Raw genomic sequence first — 20,055 nt, 5'->3', positions numbered from 1 at the left:
CAACTAGAACCTCAAGCAGGTCTATGGTCTTGTCCCTTATAGTATTCATGTTTATAAAATATGCCTCTTAGCACTTCTGCATTAATGGCTTACTTATGATGTTAAAAATTAACTGGACATCTAATTGGTTGGTGATTGGTGGCTTATAATAATAGGTAGTCAGTACATTTATGTTCAGTGACTTACCCAAAAGGCATGCTGTTGAAACTTATAAATTCTAATGAGTTGGATTTTTGCCCCTGTAATAAGAGGAGCAAAAGAGAGGTGGTTTTTGAGAATGTGATGCCTTCTTATGAGGTTGTTAGTCTACAACTTTTGGGTATTCCTGGCCTAGATCATCAAAAGTTTTTGGTCTACACTTTGAGACTCACTCTCCCTGATGGTAACTTTTAAGCTTTGCAAGGCCTCATGACATGAAGAATCCAGGTATTTTTTACAGTATGCTATGGAAGTGGCATAATTACCACCTAACAAGTGATAGCAGAGTATCTATCCCTGGATTGGTAATCCAAAGGTGCCAAAGTCAACTGGTCCATGATATAGGACCCTAACTCTGGGACTACAATGTATGTGGAACTTTGAGAGGGCAATTCTATATGACAAACACATGACAAGTTTGCAGCTATGCTACAAAACCTTTAATAAGACCCAAGAGTACAAATATTATGGACATAAGGGATAATATTAGGTTGGATTATATAAAATTGCCATTTTGTAGGCAAAAATGGGCCAATGTCAGTGATTTCCCGTGATGAGAAAACCCAGTATATAAGGATTATGAAGAAGACTCTCTACTGTTACTTTGAGTTGTGTGCTTGATGCTTCATAAAAAGAAAACAAACGAGAACACAGGAAAACAAAAACGTATTTGCTATTAATCAGTTTTGGATTAAGCTAATGAAGTCCCATCTAGGTAGATTCTTTTACAATCTGGAAGATAGCTAGTTGCCTCCAGGCAAGGTATAATGGCTCCTGATTTTATTTATTTTCCTAGGACAGTCTCTGAAGACATAAATATATGCTCCTAAAGCATCTTTTTATTAAAAAAGATCTCTGAAATTTTTTCCTTTAAATTTTCAATATACGTATACCTCCTTTTAAGCTCATTGATAGGGAATTGGTTAGAAAACTAAAGTGAGGAGCACCTGGGTAGCTCCGCCAGTCAGGCATCTGCCTTTGGCTCAGGTCGTGATCTAGGGTCCTTGGATCAAGCCCCGCATCAGGCTCCCTGATCAGCAGGGAGCCTGCTTCTCCCTCTCCCTCTGCTGCTCCCCCTGCTTGTGCTTACTCACTCCCTCTCTGTCAAATAAATAAATAAGATCTTAAAAAAGAAAAAAGAAAACCAAAGTGAAATCACTTTAAGTGTTCATCTTCTCATTAATCTACTGGTAAGTAATTCTTAATCTGTAGTCTCTAGACATTGGCTGCTTTTCTTTTGCTTCTGCACAACAAATCAGGCATAATTAAAAAGATTTGTTTCTACTCTGGCATGAAGCACAACTGCATTAAGTATTTGTGGTAAGAACTTTGTGTATGATTATAATTTTAAAACCCAGAGAAATACTGGAAGCCATAAAACAGTGTTTAAAGGTGGTTTTGGTTTTTGTTGTAGTGGTTACTCTTTATTTGGAGGATTTGTTTGGTTTTCATAGAAGACGGGAAGAAATTTTCCTTAGAATTCATTTCATCAAGATAGGACATAAAAAAGATTATTCTTTAAGCCTTCATTTGAAATTTCCTAGTAAGATAAAAGCCAGGTTTGTTATGGTATAGGAAACAGTTGGCTTCTATTTCTGCTTTGATTTGATTTAATATTACATTCAGAATGATTTATAGATCTGAGAGTATTGATACCCAGGCTCTGATGCTTTCTTACTACAAATTATGGCATACAATGTTAAGTTGGTATCTTTGTGGCTTCACTTGTGCCTCTAATGGTAGGCAGGACATCTGATAACAATACTTTGGGAACAAAATAAGCTGTTACCAATCTGCATTTTTAAACCTTTGTTGTAAACAAACAAACAAACAAACAAACAAACAAAAAACAGAATGGGGAATGCAGTTTGGGGAGTGCAGTTTGTAAAGGAATATACTGGCTGTCAAATAGACATAGTTTTAAAATTTTGATCTCAAAATAAATAAATAAAATAAAATAAAATAAAATAAAATAAAATAAAATAAAATTTTGATCTCAAATTCCTAAATCTTTATTCCAATTACATTGTTACTTGTTATCTACTGGTTTTCTGAGGCTCTTCTAAGAGTCCGTTGAGTCTTTTAATATTTTCATTTATTCAGGTAGAACTAGACCCAAGATTTTGTCATGAAAGTAAACAGCATTTAGCATTAGTGCTGACATGAGATGCGGCTATTTGAGATTTCCAGACCGTCCCCCATTCTTACCTCTCCCCTGCAAAAGGCAGGCAAGATAGGAATTTCTCTTCTGTATCCTAACATAAAGTCTTTTTTAAAAACAATACTGACTATAAATACAGTTTATTTAAAATACTCTAAGATTGGGCAGCTCCAGTAGTTCAGTGGTTTAGGGCCGCCTGCAGCCCAGGGCGTGATCCTGGAGACCCAGGATCAAGTCCCACATCGGGCTCCCTGCATGGTCTGCTTCTCCCTCTGCCTGTATCTCTGTCTCTCTCTGTCTCTCTCTGTCTCTCTCATGAATAAATAAATAAAACCTAAAAAAATAAAAAAAATTAAAAAATACAATACTCTAGGATTATTAAAATATTTTATTCTAGCTAAACTATATTCCTAAGTTTTGATGTATTAATTTTACTATTATTTACTATTATTTGTCCTCCAAATAAATAAAATGAAATTGATAATCTTGCTGGTCTTCCTCTGATTAATTCAGACTGGATTCTTCTCTGAGAACAAAAAAAAGAAGTTCTCATCTTCATTCAACAAACTGTGTAGAATATGAACATAAAGTGGGTACCTTTCTTTAGAATTGGGGACAGTATTTCAAGTCAAATTCATTCTTTACAATAAAATGAGAATTTGCTATTCTATTATAGAAAAAAAATCAAGGGTTTACAGTCTTTTTTTGCTCCATCAGTCAAAATATTTAAAAGTATGGGGCATGAAAACATTACATGAGATGCTCAGTGCGCTGTCAAGCTGCCTACCTGACTTCAAGAAACCTACAACCTAGCCCAATAGAAATAAGAGTATAAGAAATAAGTGGCGATTTCAGTAGAGTAGATGCCAACTGTATATGATTGTCACGAAAGGTTATTGGTGGGAGTACTCAGAAAAGATCATTAATGGGCTGGAGGAAACTAGAGAACTTCTCTAGAAGGAAACTTTTGACCAGTTCTTGACCTGACCAGAGTTGGGTAGGATTTCGATAGGAACATTCGAGTTGGGGAAAGCAAAGTGTAAGTAGATGTCTCAGAAACCATTGAAAATACATACCACAGTAATAAAAGTGCATCAGTCTGGTTTGGGATCTTTAGGTTGCTTGACGCAATGGGTAGCAGTTGTGATAGAATGCCAGGAGCATGCCTACTACAACATAAATGTCTCTCAATCCATGCTTATTGAATAACTAGTCTGTGTCATTCACTGTTATTATCTTTAGAAAAAGCTAACAAAACAAAAATACCTTCCCCAGAAAAGCCTGTTTTCTACATTCTAGTGGGGAAGACAGGCAATTCACAGATTAAAAGATAGACTGTGTCGTATGGTAGAGCATAGCATATATAGGCCCCCGAAATTCAAAGGTATAAAAAGCACTGAAGGCAGATGGGAGGAGGAAGGGTGTGCTGTAGGTAGTATGTCCATGACAAGAGGTGACATGTGGGGAGTGAAGGGAACAAGCCCTGTGGATATCTGTGAAGGCATTCCAGGAGCAGTGCTAGAAGGGCAGATTGAGGGGGAGCTAGGAGCCACCAGAGGGTTTCCTGCAGAGGTGGGACTTGTTTGACTTAGGTTTTTTAATAGGCTTCCTGTGGCTACTGTTGTGTTGAAAATGGGTCTGGGGGTGGTGGTGGAGAGAAGCAAGGAGACTGGCCAATTACGAATAGCCAGATGGGAGGCCAGTGTCCCTTGACCCACAGTGGTAGCAGAGGAGGTGGTGTAAGTGATCTGACTCTGGATGTATTTTGAAGGCAGAGCCAAGAGGATTTCCTGACAGGTTGGATGTCAGCTGTGGGATTCCCTGTCTCCTTTCCCCAGGGACAGTAAGGTGTAGCCTTGACTAACCCTCAGGGTAGCCAGATTATCTCCTGGGGCTGCATCATTTTGCCAGAGGAGTTGCTGAGAGAAAAAGAACTGTGGTTTTACCACATCCTTTTCTAGGCTCAGGAAAGTGATCCGATCAATTGAATCAGTGCAAGTGATACTCTAGCTGTTGCCATGACTTTGGGACGTGCCATGGTAAAACACACTCCTCCCTCCTCGATGTGATTTAGATTTGTGGTTTTCAGCAAAGTGCGCTGGTTTCCCTGTTGGAAAGATTTTTGCCTCTGCATATTTTTAGGAAGAAAAATGTTACATGCATTCATGGAGACACTCCTATGGTATATGCTCTCTGAAAAATATCAATGCATTCATAAAATATATGGACGTACAAAGAGTAGACTTGCAGATGCAGAGAGAGTATTTCCATGGATGTTGTGGCAACAGTTTGTCCTGGTTACTAAACAACGTTGCATAACTAGTTCAGAGTTATTCCAGTTCCTAACTGCTTATGTAAGCAAAGATTTGGAAAGACTTACTCAAAAGAACATGGTGTATGCAAACCTAATGTCTCAAAACTAAAGTTTGTGACTTTAAAAGTGTAAAACGGTAATATGCAATTTATCATCCTCAGACTCCCCATTTATGTTTTCAGGAAAATAAGTAAAAATCAGGTTGCACAAACCTCCTGCTTTCACTACTTTTCCTGTATGCTAACAATTGCTGGATTTACAAATAAACCGCCTCTAAATTTGGAGCCCGGGGATCTTCTTTTTTAAGTTTTTAAACTTTGCAATATTTTATTAAGGTGGCATTTGATGTATAAATTTGGTACATAGATTTCTGAAACTAGATATGTTTGTAACTTTGTTGCTGCTTACTAAGCTTTCGGAAACAGACAATTTAATGGTATCTTTAGATATTGGTTCAATGGCCTTGCGGTATCTTTCTCCTTTATCTTGCTCTAAAAATTTGAAAGGAAATGAACATGGATGTTTGTAGAATCTGTATCCGGACTCACTAGCTGGCACCTTCCACACTTTGTCCTCTTTTTATTAAAAGACTTTTAGCCTTCATTTCAAACAATAGTGAACATAGCAAGTAGGATACAGTAATTTTTTTATATCCAGAACTCAAAAAGTTAAATATAACTCCAAGATGCTTCGTTAGGAATAAAACAAGAATTCTCATCAAGGTTGAGAAATAATTTTAAAACACTGTCCTTCGAAATTGTAAGAAATGAAGGAATTAAATTGTCAAAGACATTTTGAAAAGGAAACATACATGATAATCAACAGGAGTAATGAAGAAAAATGTTTTCATAGATCTTTTACCATTTAGAAAAAAACACCACTTTTTTCTCTCAAATACAAATGATCTTAGAGAAAATATGAGAGATGGAAAGAGACTATTTCCAAATTAGTTGTATCTTTGCTTTTAAAGTATATCATGACCCATATGTTATAAAAACTACCAACAGTTGTGCATGTGGTAGCTGACCTTTTAAAAAAAAATGTGTTTTTGGATTGTAAAAAGAAAAAAATCCAACTAAAGCTTTTTAGTCTGTTAAAGGAACATGACTTCTTCCTTCCTTTTTTTTTTTTTTTGGAAGACATAGATCTGGTAATCTGTAAAATTTACTGAGATAGTTCAACTATAAAAAGAGATTAATAGTGTAGGTTAGAGGCTTTCTTTTTTTCCTTCAACTAAAATGTACTTCTTAATAAAAATCATAATGATCAAAAGTTCCAAGTGTTTGATTTAGCCATACTGAAAAAAAAATACTAGTTTGAGCTTCATTCCTGGTTTCAAGTTTACAGAGAAAGAAAGCTTACATTAATGAGTGTTTCCTTTTACCAAAAAAAATGTCATACTAATTAAATTTCAACAAGAATTATTTAGGACTCAAACGCTTCTTTATGAAATGTACACAAGAAAAAAGGAGACTCTCTACAAAAAGATTTTATAAAACATGCTATTTGGGAGCCCAACAGAGTACTTTGTAGAATTTCCTTTAGAAAATTAGCAGATTTCTGGGAACTATTATTTCTGCCTTCCAACTTCCTGAGATATACTGTCTTTCGAAGCTGTGTCTCCTAACTGCTGCAGTTCTGCCCAGGGCCCCGGGCCTGGGAATCTCAGCTGCACCCCCATTTCCCACAGCTGAGACAGAGGCATGCTGAAAATGCCCAACAGCTCTCTCCGCCCACACATCCAGTAACAACTGGTTCCTTCCTCTTCCTGTGGAAGAGCAACATCCTCTGAGATGAGAAGAAATGCACCCTGAGGAATGCAAGAACAGCAGTGAGCTCTTCACACAGGAAATTACTACAGTAGCACTCTGAAAAGTGCCTGTCTCTTGGACTGTCAGCCCCTAATGAGCTTCCTGCTGCTGACCCAGAGGATGGTTCACTGTGGAGCTAAATACCACGTGTGGCTCTGTCAGAGTTTCATGGAGAATTGTGAACTCTGCTTTCAGCTGTTCTGTCCATGTCTACCTATCTGGTTTTGAGTTATTCAGTGCTGCATACACAGTAAAGCTAGTTGGCTTTGCCCTTCTCTTTGTTTTTAGCCACTTGACAGTTAGTTATTTGGGGAAAGTAGTCAACAAGTCTACTAATATGAATTTTCAGTCATTTGTACTTCATGAAATCAGGAATTGTACAGTATGGTAGGGCTTCAGAGAGATTAAAACCTTGATAATTTGAGTGAACTGGCTGTTAAGGCCCAGTGCTGGCTCTTGTCTAGTTTTGTCTGTGTCTTTCAATTTCCTTTCTTTTACATTCTGAGGTAGGCATCATAGAAGGTAACAAGCTGCGTGCACAATCATGCATTCCCATGCATAGCTAAGATTCTGTTGCTTTCAGCCAACCAACCAACCCCTCTCATGTACATTTCAAATGGATTTTTTAAAAGATTTTATTCATTTATTCATGAGAGAGAGGCAGAGACACAGGCAGAGGGAGAAGCAGGCTCCCTGTGAGGAGCCCCATGTGGGACTCTGATCCTGGGATCATGCCCTGAACCAAAGGCAGACGCTCAATCACTGAGTCACCCAGGTGCCCCTTAAATGGATTTTCACAGTTGAAGAATGTTTTAGTAGAACTTTTTAAAAAAAACTAATTCCTCTAGTGTTTTCTTTTTGCATAACGATGGCCACTACAAAGCCCAGTTTGTATATTACATGTACATTTTAAATTGCCTTCCCAATCACTACAGAATTTTGCTGAGTTTCAGTGCTTATGGTGGCAAAATTCTTTTACTTTTCATGTGTTTGTTTGGATTATTTTACTAAAGCACACACAAGTTAACTTGTTTGTTCTAAGTTGAAGGGGAGATGGAGAAAGAATGCCAGGCATTTCCTCTTCCTTTTCAGAATGTCTTTTTAATGAACATTCCTTTCTCTCCTATGAACAAACCATCTCAAGTCAGCTAGGGGCCTCGAAGTGCCTGGTGTCCAGTAATCCAACATATTTTCTTTGTTCCTCCAGCCCTAGAGAGGTAGTTTTTTCATGCATTGACTGTTTCTTCTTACTTCCATGGTCCCTTTTAGCCTTTACACACTTCCAAACCTATTTAACCAGCTCCCTATATTAAATTCTCTCTGTTAAGATAACTGTTATGGTTTCTGTCTTCCTGTTGGATCCTGAATGATCATTCTAAATGTCCTAAATCATCTTTTATAAAGTAAGTTGTACTGACCAAGACTTCTATTCAAGAATGTTCATTTCAGCATTATTTATAATAACAAAAAGATGAACATAAATGTCTTTTAAGAGAGTATTGGTTAAATAGAAGTATAGTATATCCATGGATGGAATATCATATAGCCATACCATATTTATTTTTTATTTTTATTTTTATTTTTTTCATTTTTTTCATACCATATTTAACAACAACTAAATGCGGTGTGTGTAATTCCAGCTTTGTTCATGGGCCAGTGGGAAAATTGCTATATGGGACGTGATTAAAACAATTGGCAAAAATGTAATATGGTCTGAATAATAGATATGATAGTATCAATGCCAAGTTTCCTGATTTTGATAATAGTACTGTGGTTATATGGGAGAATGGTCTTGTCCTTAGGAAATACCCACAATAGTAACGAGGTAAAGGGGCATAGTTCCTATAGCTTCTCTCAAAAGATTCAGAAAAAAAAGTTAGATAATAATGATATAGAAGTTACGGCAAAACATCAACACATAAATCTACATGAAGGGTATATGAGAGTCCTTTTCATTATTCATGCAACTTTTATAAAGGCTTGAAATTATTTCAAAGTGAAAGTTAAAAATCACTTATATGTCTTTATAGGAAAGTATGATTTTTGTTTTGTAAAACTTTTAAATATGATTTTTGTTTATCTTTTTAGTAAGTGAAATAAGGATATTATAAGCAATATGATTCTGATTTCGTCAAGGGAAACAAGTATGTGTATCCATTCAGTGAAATTCTTTCTGAGCATCCTGTATGTATTGTATACTAACCTGGGCATTTGAAATTTACCCAAGGTCATCCAGGCTGGATTTTGAACTCTATCTAGCTTTAGAAAGAATGCTTTTAACCACTATGTAGTATGAATGCCTTATGTTCTTAGAGCAGTAACTTTCCTAATTATATCAAGAATGAAAAATAGAGAAAACACAAGAAACAAAAAATTACCAGGAGACAACTGTTGTTAACATTTAAAATATAGTCGCCCAGGAAGAGGTTGCTGTTGTTGGCAGAGCCTGCAGAGCTGAACCCAGACTTCTGAGGGGCGCTGGCCACCTGGTGCTAATGTCTCTGTGGGGTCAAGGCTGTTGCTGGGAAGAAGCTGACTGGAGCAGCAATCAAACAGGAGTTGATTGCTCTTCTGTTGTCACTGACCTCCAGCCTCCACATCATGGCTCCTTTTGTCAGAGCCCATCAGGGAACCCACTGGCGAGAGAAAGCTGTAGTGTGCAGAGGCCCAATCTCAGCATCACAAAACAGAGTTTTGGAGGGTGGATTTGGAACCAAGAAACATATTCTATACGAGGAATTACTGAATTAAAAGATAGGAACTTAAAAAAAAAAGCTATAAAGCAAATTCACTCTAGAATGTATGAATTTGGGTTCCCATTAGTACTATATGAGAGATCCCATTTCCTACATTTTAAAACATTTGTTGGGTGTTATGCTTATTTAATTATTAATTGTTTAATTTTTTAAAAGCCTTTAAAAGTGTAATAAGAAAGAGATGTTAATTTTTATTTTTAGTGACTTGTGAGCTTTTTAAAAATGTTTATTTTGACAGATAAAAATTGGATATATTTAAGGTGTACAATGTGATGTTTCGATATACGAACACATTGTGAAATGAGTACCACAGTCGAAATAATTGACATATCTATTATCTCCCATAGTTACCTTTTGTGTGTGTGTGGTAAGAACAGTGACCTGTGTGCTTTGACTTGTTTTCATGATTTCTATTCATTTGTATTTTTCAGAATTGCCTATTTTTGTATTTTGCCCATTTTTCTATTGTGTCATTCATTTGAAAATTGATCCTTAAAGTCATTTTAATTAATAGAGTTGCCCCTCTTTGCCATGTGCTACAAAGTTTTGTTATTTCTTCTTTCTGATTTTTGATGGGTTCAGTTGCATTAACTTCTTCAAATATATCATTATTTTAATTTTATGATTTCTTTGGAGTTTATACAAAGAAAGTCCTTCCCTATTCCCCAAATATATCTCTAGCTACTCTTCTTAAGGTTTTATTTTTTTTTAAGTTTTTAAAAAAATTATTTATTTGAGAGACAAGGGAAGAGAGGGGCAGGCAGGCTCCCCACTGAGCTGGGAGCCTGATGTTCTAGGCTCTATCCCAGGACCATGGGATACTGACTTCAGCTGAAACCAAGAGTCAGACGCTGAACCGATTGAGCCACCCAGGTACTCCTTAAGGTTTTATTTTTGACAATTAAATCTGAAATTCTAGATGAATTAATTTTGGTTATAAGGTACATATTTCTAGTTAATAAAGTTATCTTCCGTTTGTATTGTTTCTTTCCTTGCTGATTTGAACCTTCCTAAAACTAAATCCTTATGTACTTTTGTCTATTTGGGGACTTTGTCTTCTGTCTTATTGATCTATTTGTTCTTGATCTATTTTCATAGCTTTTTAATTATTGTAACTTCAAAATATTTCTTGAAAATACAGGGCCCAAGTTTTTCCATCACATGTTTCTTTGATATTCTGGCCTATTATTTATCCATATGAACTTTAGAATTATTTTGTCCGTTCTCTAAAAACATCCTTTTGGAATGTCAATGGGAGTTTCATTCTATTTATAAAATAATTTGAGGAGGATTGCCAATGTTAGCATCTCGTATTTGCTCATCTAGGAATATAGTATTATAGACACGTGTTTTAAAGTTTCACTGAAGGAAGTTTAGGAGCATTCTCCTTATATGTGTGTGGTTTCCACAAAAACAGCCACCTTTTCTATGTTCAACTAAGCATTTTGTCTCCTTACTAAGGATGCACATAGACTCTCCCCACTAATTAGCTCTAAAGAGGTTAAGGTAATTTGCCCAGGAGTGCCTGGGTGTCTTAGTCGGTTAAGCATCCGAGTCTTGATTTTGGTTTAGTTCTTTTTTTTTTTTTAAGATTTTATTTTATTCATGACAGACACACACACAGAGAGAGAGAGAGAGAGAGAGAGAGGCAGAGACACAGGCAGAGGGAGAAGCAGACTCCATGCAGGGACCCCGACGTGGGACTCGATCCCAGGTCTCCAGGATCACACCCTAGGCTGAAGGTGGTGCTAAACCGTTGGGCCACCAGGATTGCCCTTTTTTTTTTTAAAAGAATTTATTTATTTATTAATGAGAGACAGAGAGAGAGAAAGAGACTGGCAGAGACACAGGCAGAGGGAGAAGCAGGCTCCATACAGGAAGCCCGATGTGGGACTCGATCCTGGGACTCCAGGATCACACCCTGAGCCAAAGGCAGACGCTTAACTGCTGAGTCACTCAGGTGTCCCTGGCTTAGTTCATGATCTTAGTTAGCATCTTGAGATCAAGCCCTAAGTTGGGCTCTTTGCCCAGCGGGGAGTCTGCTTGAGATTCTCTCTCTCTTCCTCTGCCTCCCCCCACCCGACCCCATCACATGTTCATGCATGCTCTCTCTCTCTCTCTCTCTCTCAAATAAATAAATAAATTTAAAAAAAAAAAAAAGAAAAGAAAAGAAAAAAGAGGTTAAGTAACTTGCCCAAAGTCACACCAACTGTGAAGTGATAGAGGGGAGCTAGGATCCATATGGGACTAAGTTCAGAGCCCAAATTCTGACCCCTTGCACTCTACAACTCCCCAAATAGTTAAACTACCCACACCACATGACTTATTCTGAATCCTAGTTTTAGCTTCCTTATTATCAACATGGCTTATTATCCTAAGTAAATTTCTTTACCATCGTGTAATACAGTAGCCAAAAAAACCTAATGAGAATCTGTTTGAGGAGAAAGAGGGGACAAGTTTTGAGGACCTCAGTTCTTGGTTGGGAGCATATGGAGAAAGAGGCCCTAGTGTCAATATTATTAAGGAATTGGTTCTGCAGCCTGCTTTGCCTATTTCTACTTGCCAAGTACTTAAATCCTCGGCATATACCAGACTTTAACAAGCACAAATCCTTAACTTAGAGTCCTCACCAAAAAGAATTGTGTTTAAGACACACTGTCTCTTATTGATTATCCAGGAGGTGTGCCATATGGTGTGCTCATCATGGGCTGTTCAAGCCTAGTTGTGTGGATATAGCTTCCTGGTAAGAATAGTTATTTGAGCTATCGTATCTTTAAAACTTTCATAATAATATAATGACTTTACCTTCTTGAGAGGGCTTTTTGGTGACTTTTCTTTTACCGCTCCCCAACCTCATCCTACTACTGATTTCTGATTTGTGTTTGTTCATTGTTTTTAAAGGAAGGATATTCTTTGTGTCAAGAATTGCAAGTGCATAACTTTTCTCTGGTGGTGTTATTGCCATCAGTTCTGGTGCATGCAGGTTTACTTCCTTTGTAGAATAGATGATAACTTCCATTTCCATCAGATTCGGTTATGTATGATCTTTATAAAGTGAATCCTATTTTCCACTGACATTGATTTTTGTTTTTTAAATTTAAAATTTTTAGTTTACATTCAGTTTGCTAACACAAGAATAATGCCCAGTGCTCATCCCATCATGTGCGCTCCTTAATGTCTGTCACCCTGTTACCCCATCCCCCCAGCGATCTCCCCTTCAGCAACTCTGTTTTGTTTCCTAGATTTAAGAGTCTCATGGTTTGTCTCCCTCTCTAATTTTCCCGTTTCCCCTCCTTCCCTTATAGTCCCTTGCACTATTCCTTATATTCCACATATGAGTGAAACTATATAATTGTCTTTCTCTGATTGACTTATTTCACTCAGCATCATACCCTCCAGTTCCATCCACGTCGAAACAAATGGTGGCTATTCATATTTTCTAATGGCTGAGTAATATTCCATTGTATGTGTAGACACATCTTCTTTATCCATTCATCTGTCAAAGGACATCGTGGCTCCTTCCACAGTTTCCTATCATGGACATTGCTGCTGTGAACACTGGGGTGCAGGTGCCCTTTGGTTTCACATCGGTATCTTTAGGGTAAATACCCAGTAGTGCAATTGCTGGGTCATAGGGTAGCTCTATTTTTAACTTGTTAAGGAACATCCACAGTTTCCAGTGTGGCTGCACCAGCTTCCATTCCCACCAACAGTGGAAGAGGGTCCCCACATCCTCACCAACATTTGCTGTTTCCTGTCTTGTTAATTTTAGCCATTCTCAGCAGTGTAAAGTGGCATCTTGTGGTTTTGATTTGTGTTTCCCTGATGACAAGTGATGTGGAACATTTTTTCACGACTTATTTTTAAACAGAGCTATCTATGTTTTCTTGGTTAATATCCCTAGTTTGCTGGGCTGGAAATCTTGTGGGCAAGGCTGGAAAACATATTCAAACTCCTGTTTTGTTTGTTTCTTTCTATTGATCTGAGGCACTTTTGCAACTCCACACCTATTTGCAGAATCCAGACGGTCTCTTCCAACCTTTCTTTTCTCTTACCGTTATTAGTTCTCAGATCCCAAGGACTTGCAGTTCGAAGGGATCCAGTCCTTCCATGGTCACTGCTTCCCAGGCCCCACAGGTAGCTCTTCTTTGAGAGCCATTATGTAACAAAACTGCGTTACCATGTTCTACCTTTTCCCCATAGGTAGGGACTTGCAAACATTTCCTAGTTCACTTGGACAACATCCGTTTGAAGCTTCAGGTTCAGTAAAATAATCTGCGCCCTACTTTGTCCATTCCCTAAAATTAATATTATGTAAAATGAATTAATTCTAAATGACCTCTAGCATCAGGCAAATTACCATACTGAGGAATGTCATTCTGAATTCTGAAATATGCATTTGGAGGATAATAATTAATAACTTAATGAAATTTGGGGATGATAAATAACTAAAATAATTTCTTATGTGAAGCAGAATTGGAAATGCATTATTAAGATAAAGTGAAGACAATTGTGTGCTTTGGAAAATTGGTTGAAAGTTTGAAAAATTTGACTAAGCAATGTGCTCTCCCAGATTTGTACTTTTAGAAAATTCTGCATACTTTCTGTATTATTCTGTACACAGTGGAATTACTGAAAAATTCAAGATGTTAATGCTATCTTAAAAATTATTCTTTCTTTTTCAAGAATTGATTTATATCCATAAGTGTTCCGTGAATTATGAATGCATAAAACTATGGCTATTTACATTTTGGGCACTAATGTATCAGAGGGTCCTATCCTTTCCTCTCTACCTCTAGGAAAAACAGTTACTTTCTGGTATACAATTAAATGACTTGAACAATTTCACACAAATACGATTATTATTTAAAAACAATACATCACCATTTTTCAGATTGAGTATACTAATAGGTTTATACCAAATAGCATTGAGGAAAAAAATTGTTTAATTTCAAAATAAATGACTCTTCCCTTAAGTACACTTAAGACTTTTTTTTAGAGAGCAACAATTTTCTCTAAGATATATTAATAATTTTTTAATCAAGTTGTTAATTATCTTTTTATTTGTGCTACTATGTGCTGTAACTATTTTTGTGTATTTATTAGTCAAAGGAAATGACAATCATGGAGTTTATATCTCAAACTCTCTTTTGTTTATTTTTAGTTTTTGCCTGGTACTCCTTCCAGGCAGTTCTCCTGGCAACAGTGGTGTTGCTGCTGCTAGTCATGTGTCTTACGCAATTAAGCTCTTCCATTATATTCCCCTTCACCACTTACTTCATGTAAATATTCTAGCTATTGTATCCAGCCATTAACTTTTATAATTTTTCCTATAGTATTTTATAGTCAAAAAAGTTTTCCTCTAAACAGATTTTATGAGAAGCTAGGCAATGATTTATAAGCCAAAAAAAAAATTAGAATGTACTTAAAGTTTTTGTCTTTTTCTCCCACCTCATTCCCTCCTGGTGCCAAAATATTTCTCACACCAGGGTAGGAGATTTGGATCTGGCCACAACAAGTAGAACTTAGTTTTATTTTTACTTTTTTAAAGATTTTATTTATTTATTCATGAGAGACACACACACACACAGAGAGGCAGAGACACAGGCAGAGAGAGAAGCAGGCTCCATGCAGGGAGCCCAATGTGGGACTCGATCCCAGGACCCCGGGATCATGCTGAGCCACCCAGGAATCCCGAATTTAGTTTTTAAACTCCATTTCTTATATGCCTGACACAAGAAAATCTGGAGTATGGAATCATTTGCTCTCTGGCCATAGCTCGGTGGACCCCAAATGAATGAATCTTGGGGAGGAATAGAAAATTCCTCAGAGGGATCCCTGGGTGGTGCAGCGGTTTGGCGCCTGCCTTTGGCCCAGGGCAGGATCCTGGAGACCCGGGGTCGAATCCCACGTCGGGCTCCCGGTGCATGGAGCCTGCTTCTCTCTCTGCCTATGTCTCTGCCTCTCTCTCTCTCTGTGTGTGTGACTATCATAAATAAATAAAAACTTTAAAAAAAAAAAAAAAGAAAAGAAAATTCCTCAGAGAACTAACCACAGACAAGCTGGATTTCTGTAGGAGCCAAACTCAGGGTGGTGAACCTTGCGTTAGGATCATGAAGGGACATGATCTGGACTCAACAGATATTGTTCATTCATTTCTCAAAAAAGGAATGTACCAGGTCTTAGGTGGGAAATGAGGGCTGGGGAGAAGGATGCAGGTAGGTTATAAATCTGAGCAAAAGCTCTTGTGGAGAGTTACACGGTACAGTGAGAGTATGAACTGGGGGCATTTGACTACATTAGGTGTGTGGGTAAGGTGGAATCAGAGAAGGTTCTCCTGGAAAGACATTTGTTTTTTTTTTTTTGTTTTTTTTGGTTTTTTTTTGGAAAGACATTTGAACTGAGATATAAAACCTTGCTATTCTAAATATGGTCGATGAATAGTATGCTGGAGCATCACCTGGGACCTTATTAGAAATGCAGATTCTCCAGTCCCATCCTCAATCTACTGAATTAGACTCTGTATTTGAATAAGACATACATTGGAGTTTTAGAAATGCTGATCTAAAGCTTCAGCAGGAGTTGAGGTGAGAGGGTTAGCAGGTCTGGAGTGTCCCAGATGGAAGGAACTGGTGTGTGCAGAGCTTGGTATGCCCTAGGAACTGCAAAGAGGAGCCCGGGGATGGGTGCGAGTAGATAGTGTCCCGGCAGCCAAGAGAGGAGCGTTTCCAGGGCATGGGTATATCAACGTAGCCGAAAGCCAAGAGAAGGATTGAAAAACGTTTGATGAATTTGGCAGATTTTTGGTTACCATCGGGAGGGCTTTTTTGATGGAACAATACAGGTGCAAGCCAGTATGAAGTGAGTTGAGCAGTGAGTATGGGGAGAATGGTGAGCAAAAGAGACGGCTTGAATAGATCATTCTTTCTTTCATTCAGTACATTTGTGGAACATTGTTATGCACCAAGCAGTGAGAACGTACAGATGAAGAGCTAAGTCCAAAAATAGAGATATATGCCTAAGTTGCTATGGGAAGATGTGAACAGAATGGCCAAATAAGGAATGTGTGTGTGTGTGTGTGTGTGTGTGTACACATATGTGTGTGCAGACTGGAAGAAGAAGGTGGGGGACAAAAAGTTAATCAGGAATAACCTTCTAGGCGGGTTGATACCCCAAACAGATTCTTTAAGAATTTGCCTGATTATTTGGGAGGCAAGGACAGAGCTCAGTACCTGCATATGCAAGAAAGCTGGAGAGGGCATGGTGAATTCAGAATCCTGTGGGCACTCCTGACTGGCTGCAGCCTTGGCCGGAGTTGAAGGGATAGCAAGAGATTGGGCAGGAATGAAAGTGGATGTGAATGACCCTGAATGCTATTTGAAGGTGTTTGAATTACCTGGAGAATTTCAGGAGGACCAGTGAAGGATTTGAAGCAGGGGAGTGACGAGCAGATTTGAATTTCAGAAGAGGAACTCTGAAAACGTGACAAAGGAGGGACGTGAGAGGGAAGTGAGGCGGGAGGCGTGGGGTTTACAGTGGCAATCCAGACACAAGACGGGAGTGCTTGATCAAGAGCAGTAACTTCGGGAATGGAGACGAGCTGACTGACGTGGAATTTGGATCCACCATGTAGATCATTTACCAAGATAGGACACGGAGCTTGGGTAGAGCATCCAGCCCAGATGGAGGCTGGAGCATCTTTACCTGATGGATCCAGCCGTCAGGTTGCACACGTGTTCCCTGGCTGCCTTCGTAGTAAGTACTATAGCCATCACGATGAACCGTGATCCTGTCCCGTTCATCAGGACGGATTGTTAGATTGTTTGAGAAATGCTGCATATCTGGTAAATACCGGAACTGAAATATGAAGCACATGAAACTGGTTATGTTTGATGGCAGGAAATATTGGATGCATTTTAGTGGTGGCACAGCTTCCCTTTTAAGAACTGCCTTCCCCTCCCTCTGTGTGTGTGTGCGCGTGTGCACCCATGTGTGCACATAAATTATCATGATCGCTAACCACTCTTGGACAAAGTTAGAGAATCTAGTTCGTATTCTCTTTGACTCATGCCATCTGTGAAAAGTATGTTTGAATTTTGTGATAGTGTTTTTTTTTTCCCCAAGAGGATATTAAATTATTTATTAATTGCATACAGTAGTAGCGGATGATGCACAAGCTTCAGTCCCATCTCTAATTTTATCTGATACTGTAATTCCGTTTAGATATATTGCATAGGATGTGCCAGCAATCATATTAATAGCCAGATAACCAAATAAAGTTCTTTTAACCACGAACTCCAGACCGACCGCAGCACATTAACTGTCAGTTCCAACTACACCAGGTTTTCTGGAGACTGTGGCTTCTGTGCCCAGGCAAGTTGTAAATACATTTTCAGATAGAACCTGGTATCACCTTGAAGGAATTCTAACTTCACACTGTTCAGATACTTTTCCAAGATGGCTTCAGAGTAAACTAACTTTACACAGCACATTTTTAAAAAGACACATTTTCTTCAACTCTGTGATCAGACTATTACATTTAGCAATTGGCAGCATGAGTGCAAAAAATAAACTACATTAAAACCCTTTCTTGGGATGCTTTCCATCTTCCACAGAACAGAAACTGAAATAACCTATTATACAATTAATTAATCATGAAATTTTGCCCATTCACATGAGTATTGTCGAAGACGTTTCTCTGTAGTAGGAAGGCCCTGACACCACTGTGCTTGGCTGAGTTCACAAGTCTGTTGTAGCCGGTGGCTTCCCTGTCACTTCTCTGGCTCTCCTATCCTACTGAACTTTGTTTCCTGGCAGTAATTTAAACCTCCTGCCACTGCCCATAGCTACGGCTGGTGCTGGAACCACCATAACCACCTTAGTTTCATGGTTTGGCAAAGTATTGACCTCCACCACCCTAGGAGCCAGAGCTTCTGCCTCCAGAATTTCCTCCTTTAAAGATTTTCCCACCAAAACCACCTCCATGACCACCACCAAAGTTTTCAGAACCACTTCAGCCTCTTTGGCTGGATGAAGCACTGGCCATCTCTTCCTAGCTAGGACTCTTCTTACTTTGCAGTTTTGACCATTCGCAGTGTGGGATTTCTGAATGCCAGTCTTGTGTACAGAGTCATGGTCATCAAATGTTAATGCAAAGCCTGTCTTCTTGCTACTGCCTTGGTCGGTCATGATGTCATTCACTTCAGTTTTCCCATATGGTTCAAAATAATCCCTTAGGCGATATTCTTCAGTGTCTTCCTTAATGCCATCAACAAAAATCCTTTTCACAGTTAGGTGGGCACCATGTTTTTGAGAATCTTCTCTTGAGACAGCTGTCTTTGGTTCCTCAACTCTTCCGTCCACCTTTTGTGGCCTTGGCGTCATGGCTGCATCCACCTTGTCTACAGTTGCACATGTGACAAACCCAAAGGCTCAGCAGTGCTTGGTGTTTGGATCTCTCATTACTAGAAAGTCTGAGAGCATTCCCCAGGTTGTTCAGAATGGTTCCTCACTCTCATTGGTTGTTTCAAAGCTCAAATCTCCGATGAAGAGCTTCTACAACTGTTGGAACCCTGGGAGACTCTGACTTAGAAATGATGGTGGTAGGAGGGGAGACCTTAACAACGCTTGCTCAGTGGCATCCCTGGGTAGAAAATGAGTTTTATGGCAATATTTGTAAGTTATTTCTCCTGGACCATTTTTCCCCATGGTAATTGATTAAAAATAAAAGAAAAATCTCTCTATAAATGCAGTCATTGTTTTTATTGTCTTTGGTTTCTGGGTTTCTTCCACCAGCTAAAGAAGAAAGGGAGAAACACCCACAGCTTTTTATACATAAAAATGTAGGAAAGGAAAATATTGGATCTCTGTCAAATAGTAAATTGTTAATCAGAGTGTCTTGTTTTCAGCTATTTATAATGAAATATCTGTTATTGATATTCTACTTATAAGCTATTCTTCCTGGAAGCTTTATGCCGTAATTTTCTACTATGTCCAGTTATATAATCTTCATCAAGAGATGAAATATTTTAGATGAGATTCATAGATTTAAATTCTTGATGTTAGACTGACTTCCTGCATTATTATTAGGAAACCATTTTTTATCCCTGAAAATGATGAGACCAGTATCTTTTAGTGGATGTTGGATCTTTCTCTACTAAATGTCTTTTAAAAATATTATATAGATTTTTCAGGCAGCTGCCTGAAAATGGAAACTTTGTGTGTGTATGTGTGTGTGTGTGTGTGTTTAATTACATCTCAAATGTAAATTAATATTACATTTTAATTACATTAAATATAAATTACATTAAATTTAATTACATTAAAATTAATGTTTTATTTTGCATTTGTCAGTGATTTTCATTTTAAATATATATTCAGTATATACTTATTTATTTACTACCAGTTAGCATTTATTTATTATAGTTCATTCATTTATTTGGTGGACTGCCACCTGCCCTTATATGGTTTGTTATCTAATTTGAGAAACCAGACATATAAAGAGGTGAAAAAAAAAAAAAAGAAAAAGGAAAACTTGGAGTATATTGCATAGAGATATATCTTTAATTCAACAAATTTTATTAATTACTTTATGTAATTATAAAGGGATTATTTTGAACCATATGCCTTACACATAGGAGTTACTCAGCAAGTTGTCAACTGTGTGAAGGAAAGGAAGCTGTGGCTTCTGCCCTTCTAGAAACTTGCAAAATTAGATTTTAGAAGAGTTAGGGGAGAACATAATATGTTATTGAGGATAGATAAGTGAATACAAACTATAGACTCTATACATTCTAACAATGACCTTATAATGTA

At 37.9% G+C, this 20,055-nt stretch overlaps 1 protein-coding gene across 8 annotated transcripts in view; it reads left to right on the top strand.

Moving 5' to 3' along the window:
- POC1B (POC1 centriolar protein B) overlaps positions 1-20,055 on the top strand; it is a 94,596-nt gene that overhangs the window by 56,020 nt on the left and 18,521 nt on the right. The window contains exon 11 of one of the 8 annotated variants that reach the window (XM_072773024.1): positions 11,918-11,983. The exons of the other annotated variants lie outside the window; for them this stretch is intronic. Coding sequence (XP_072629125.1) covers positions 11,918-11,962 — 45 coding nt within the window. The 3' untranslated portion in view covers positions 11,963-11,983. The remainder of the gene's footprint in view (positions 1-11,917; positions 11,984-20,055) is intronic. 8 annotated transcript variants of the gene reach the window in all.

This window comes from Canis lupus, chromosome 13, assembly GCF_048164855.1.
Source record: "Canis lupus baileyi chromosome 13, mCanLup2.hap1, whole genome shotgun sequence".
Taxonomy (NCBI): Eukaryota; Metazoa; Chordata; class Mammalia; order Carnivora; family Canidae; genus Canis; species Canis lupus.
Note: the sequence above shows the minus strand (reverse complement) of the source record. Positions and strands in the feature narration are given on the sequence as shown.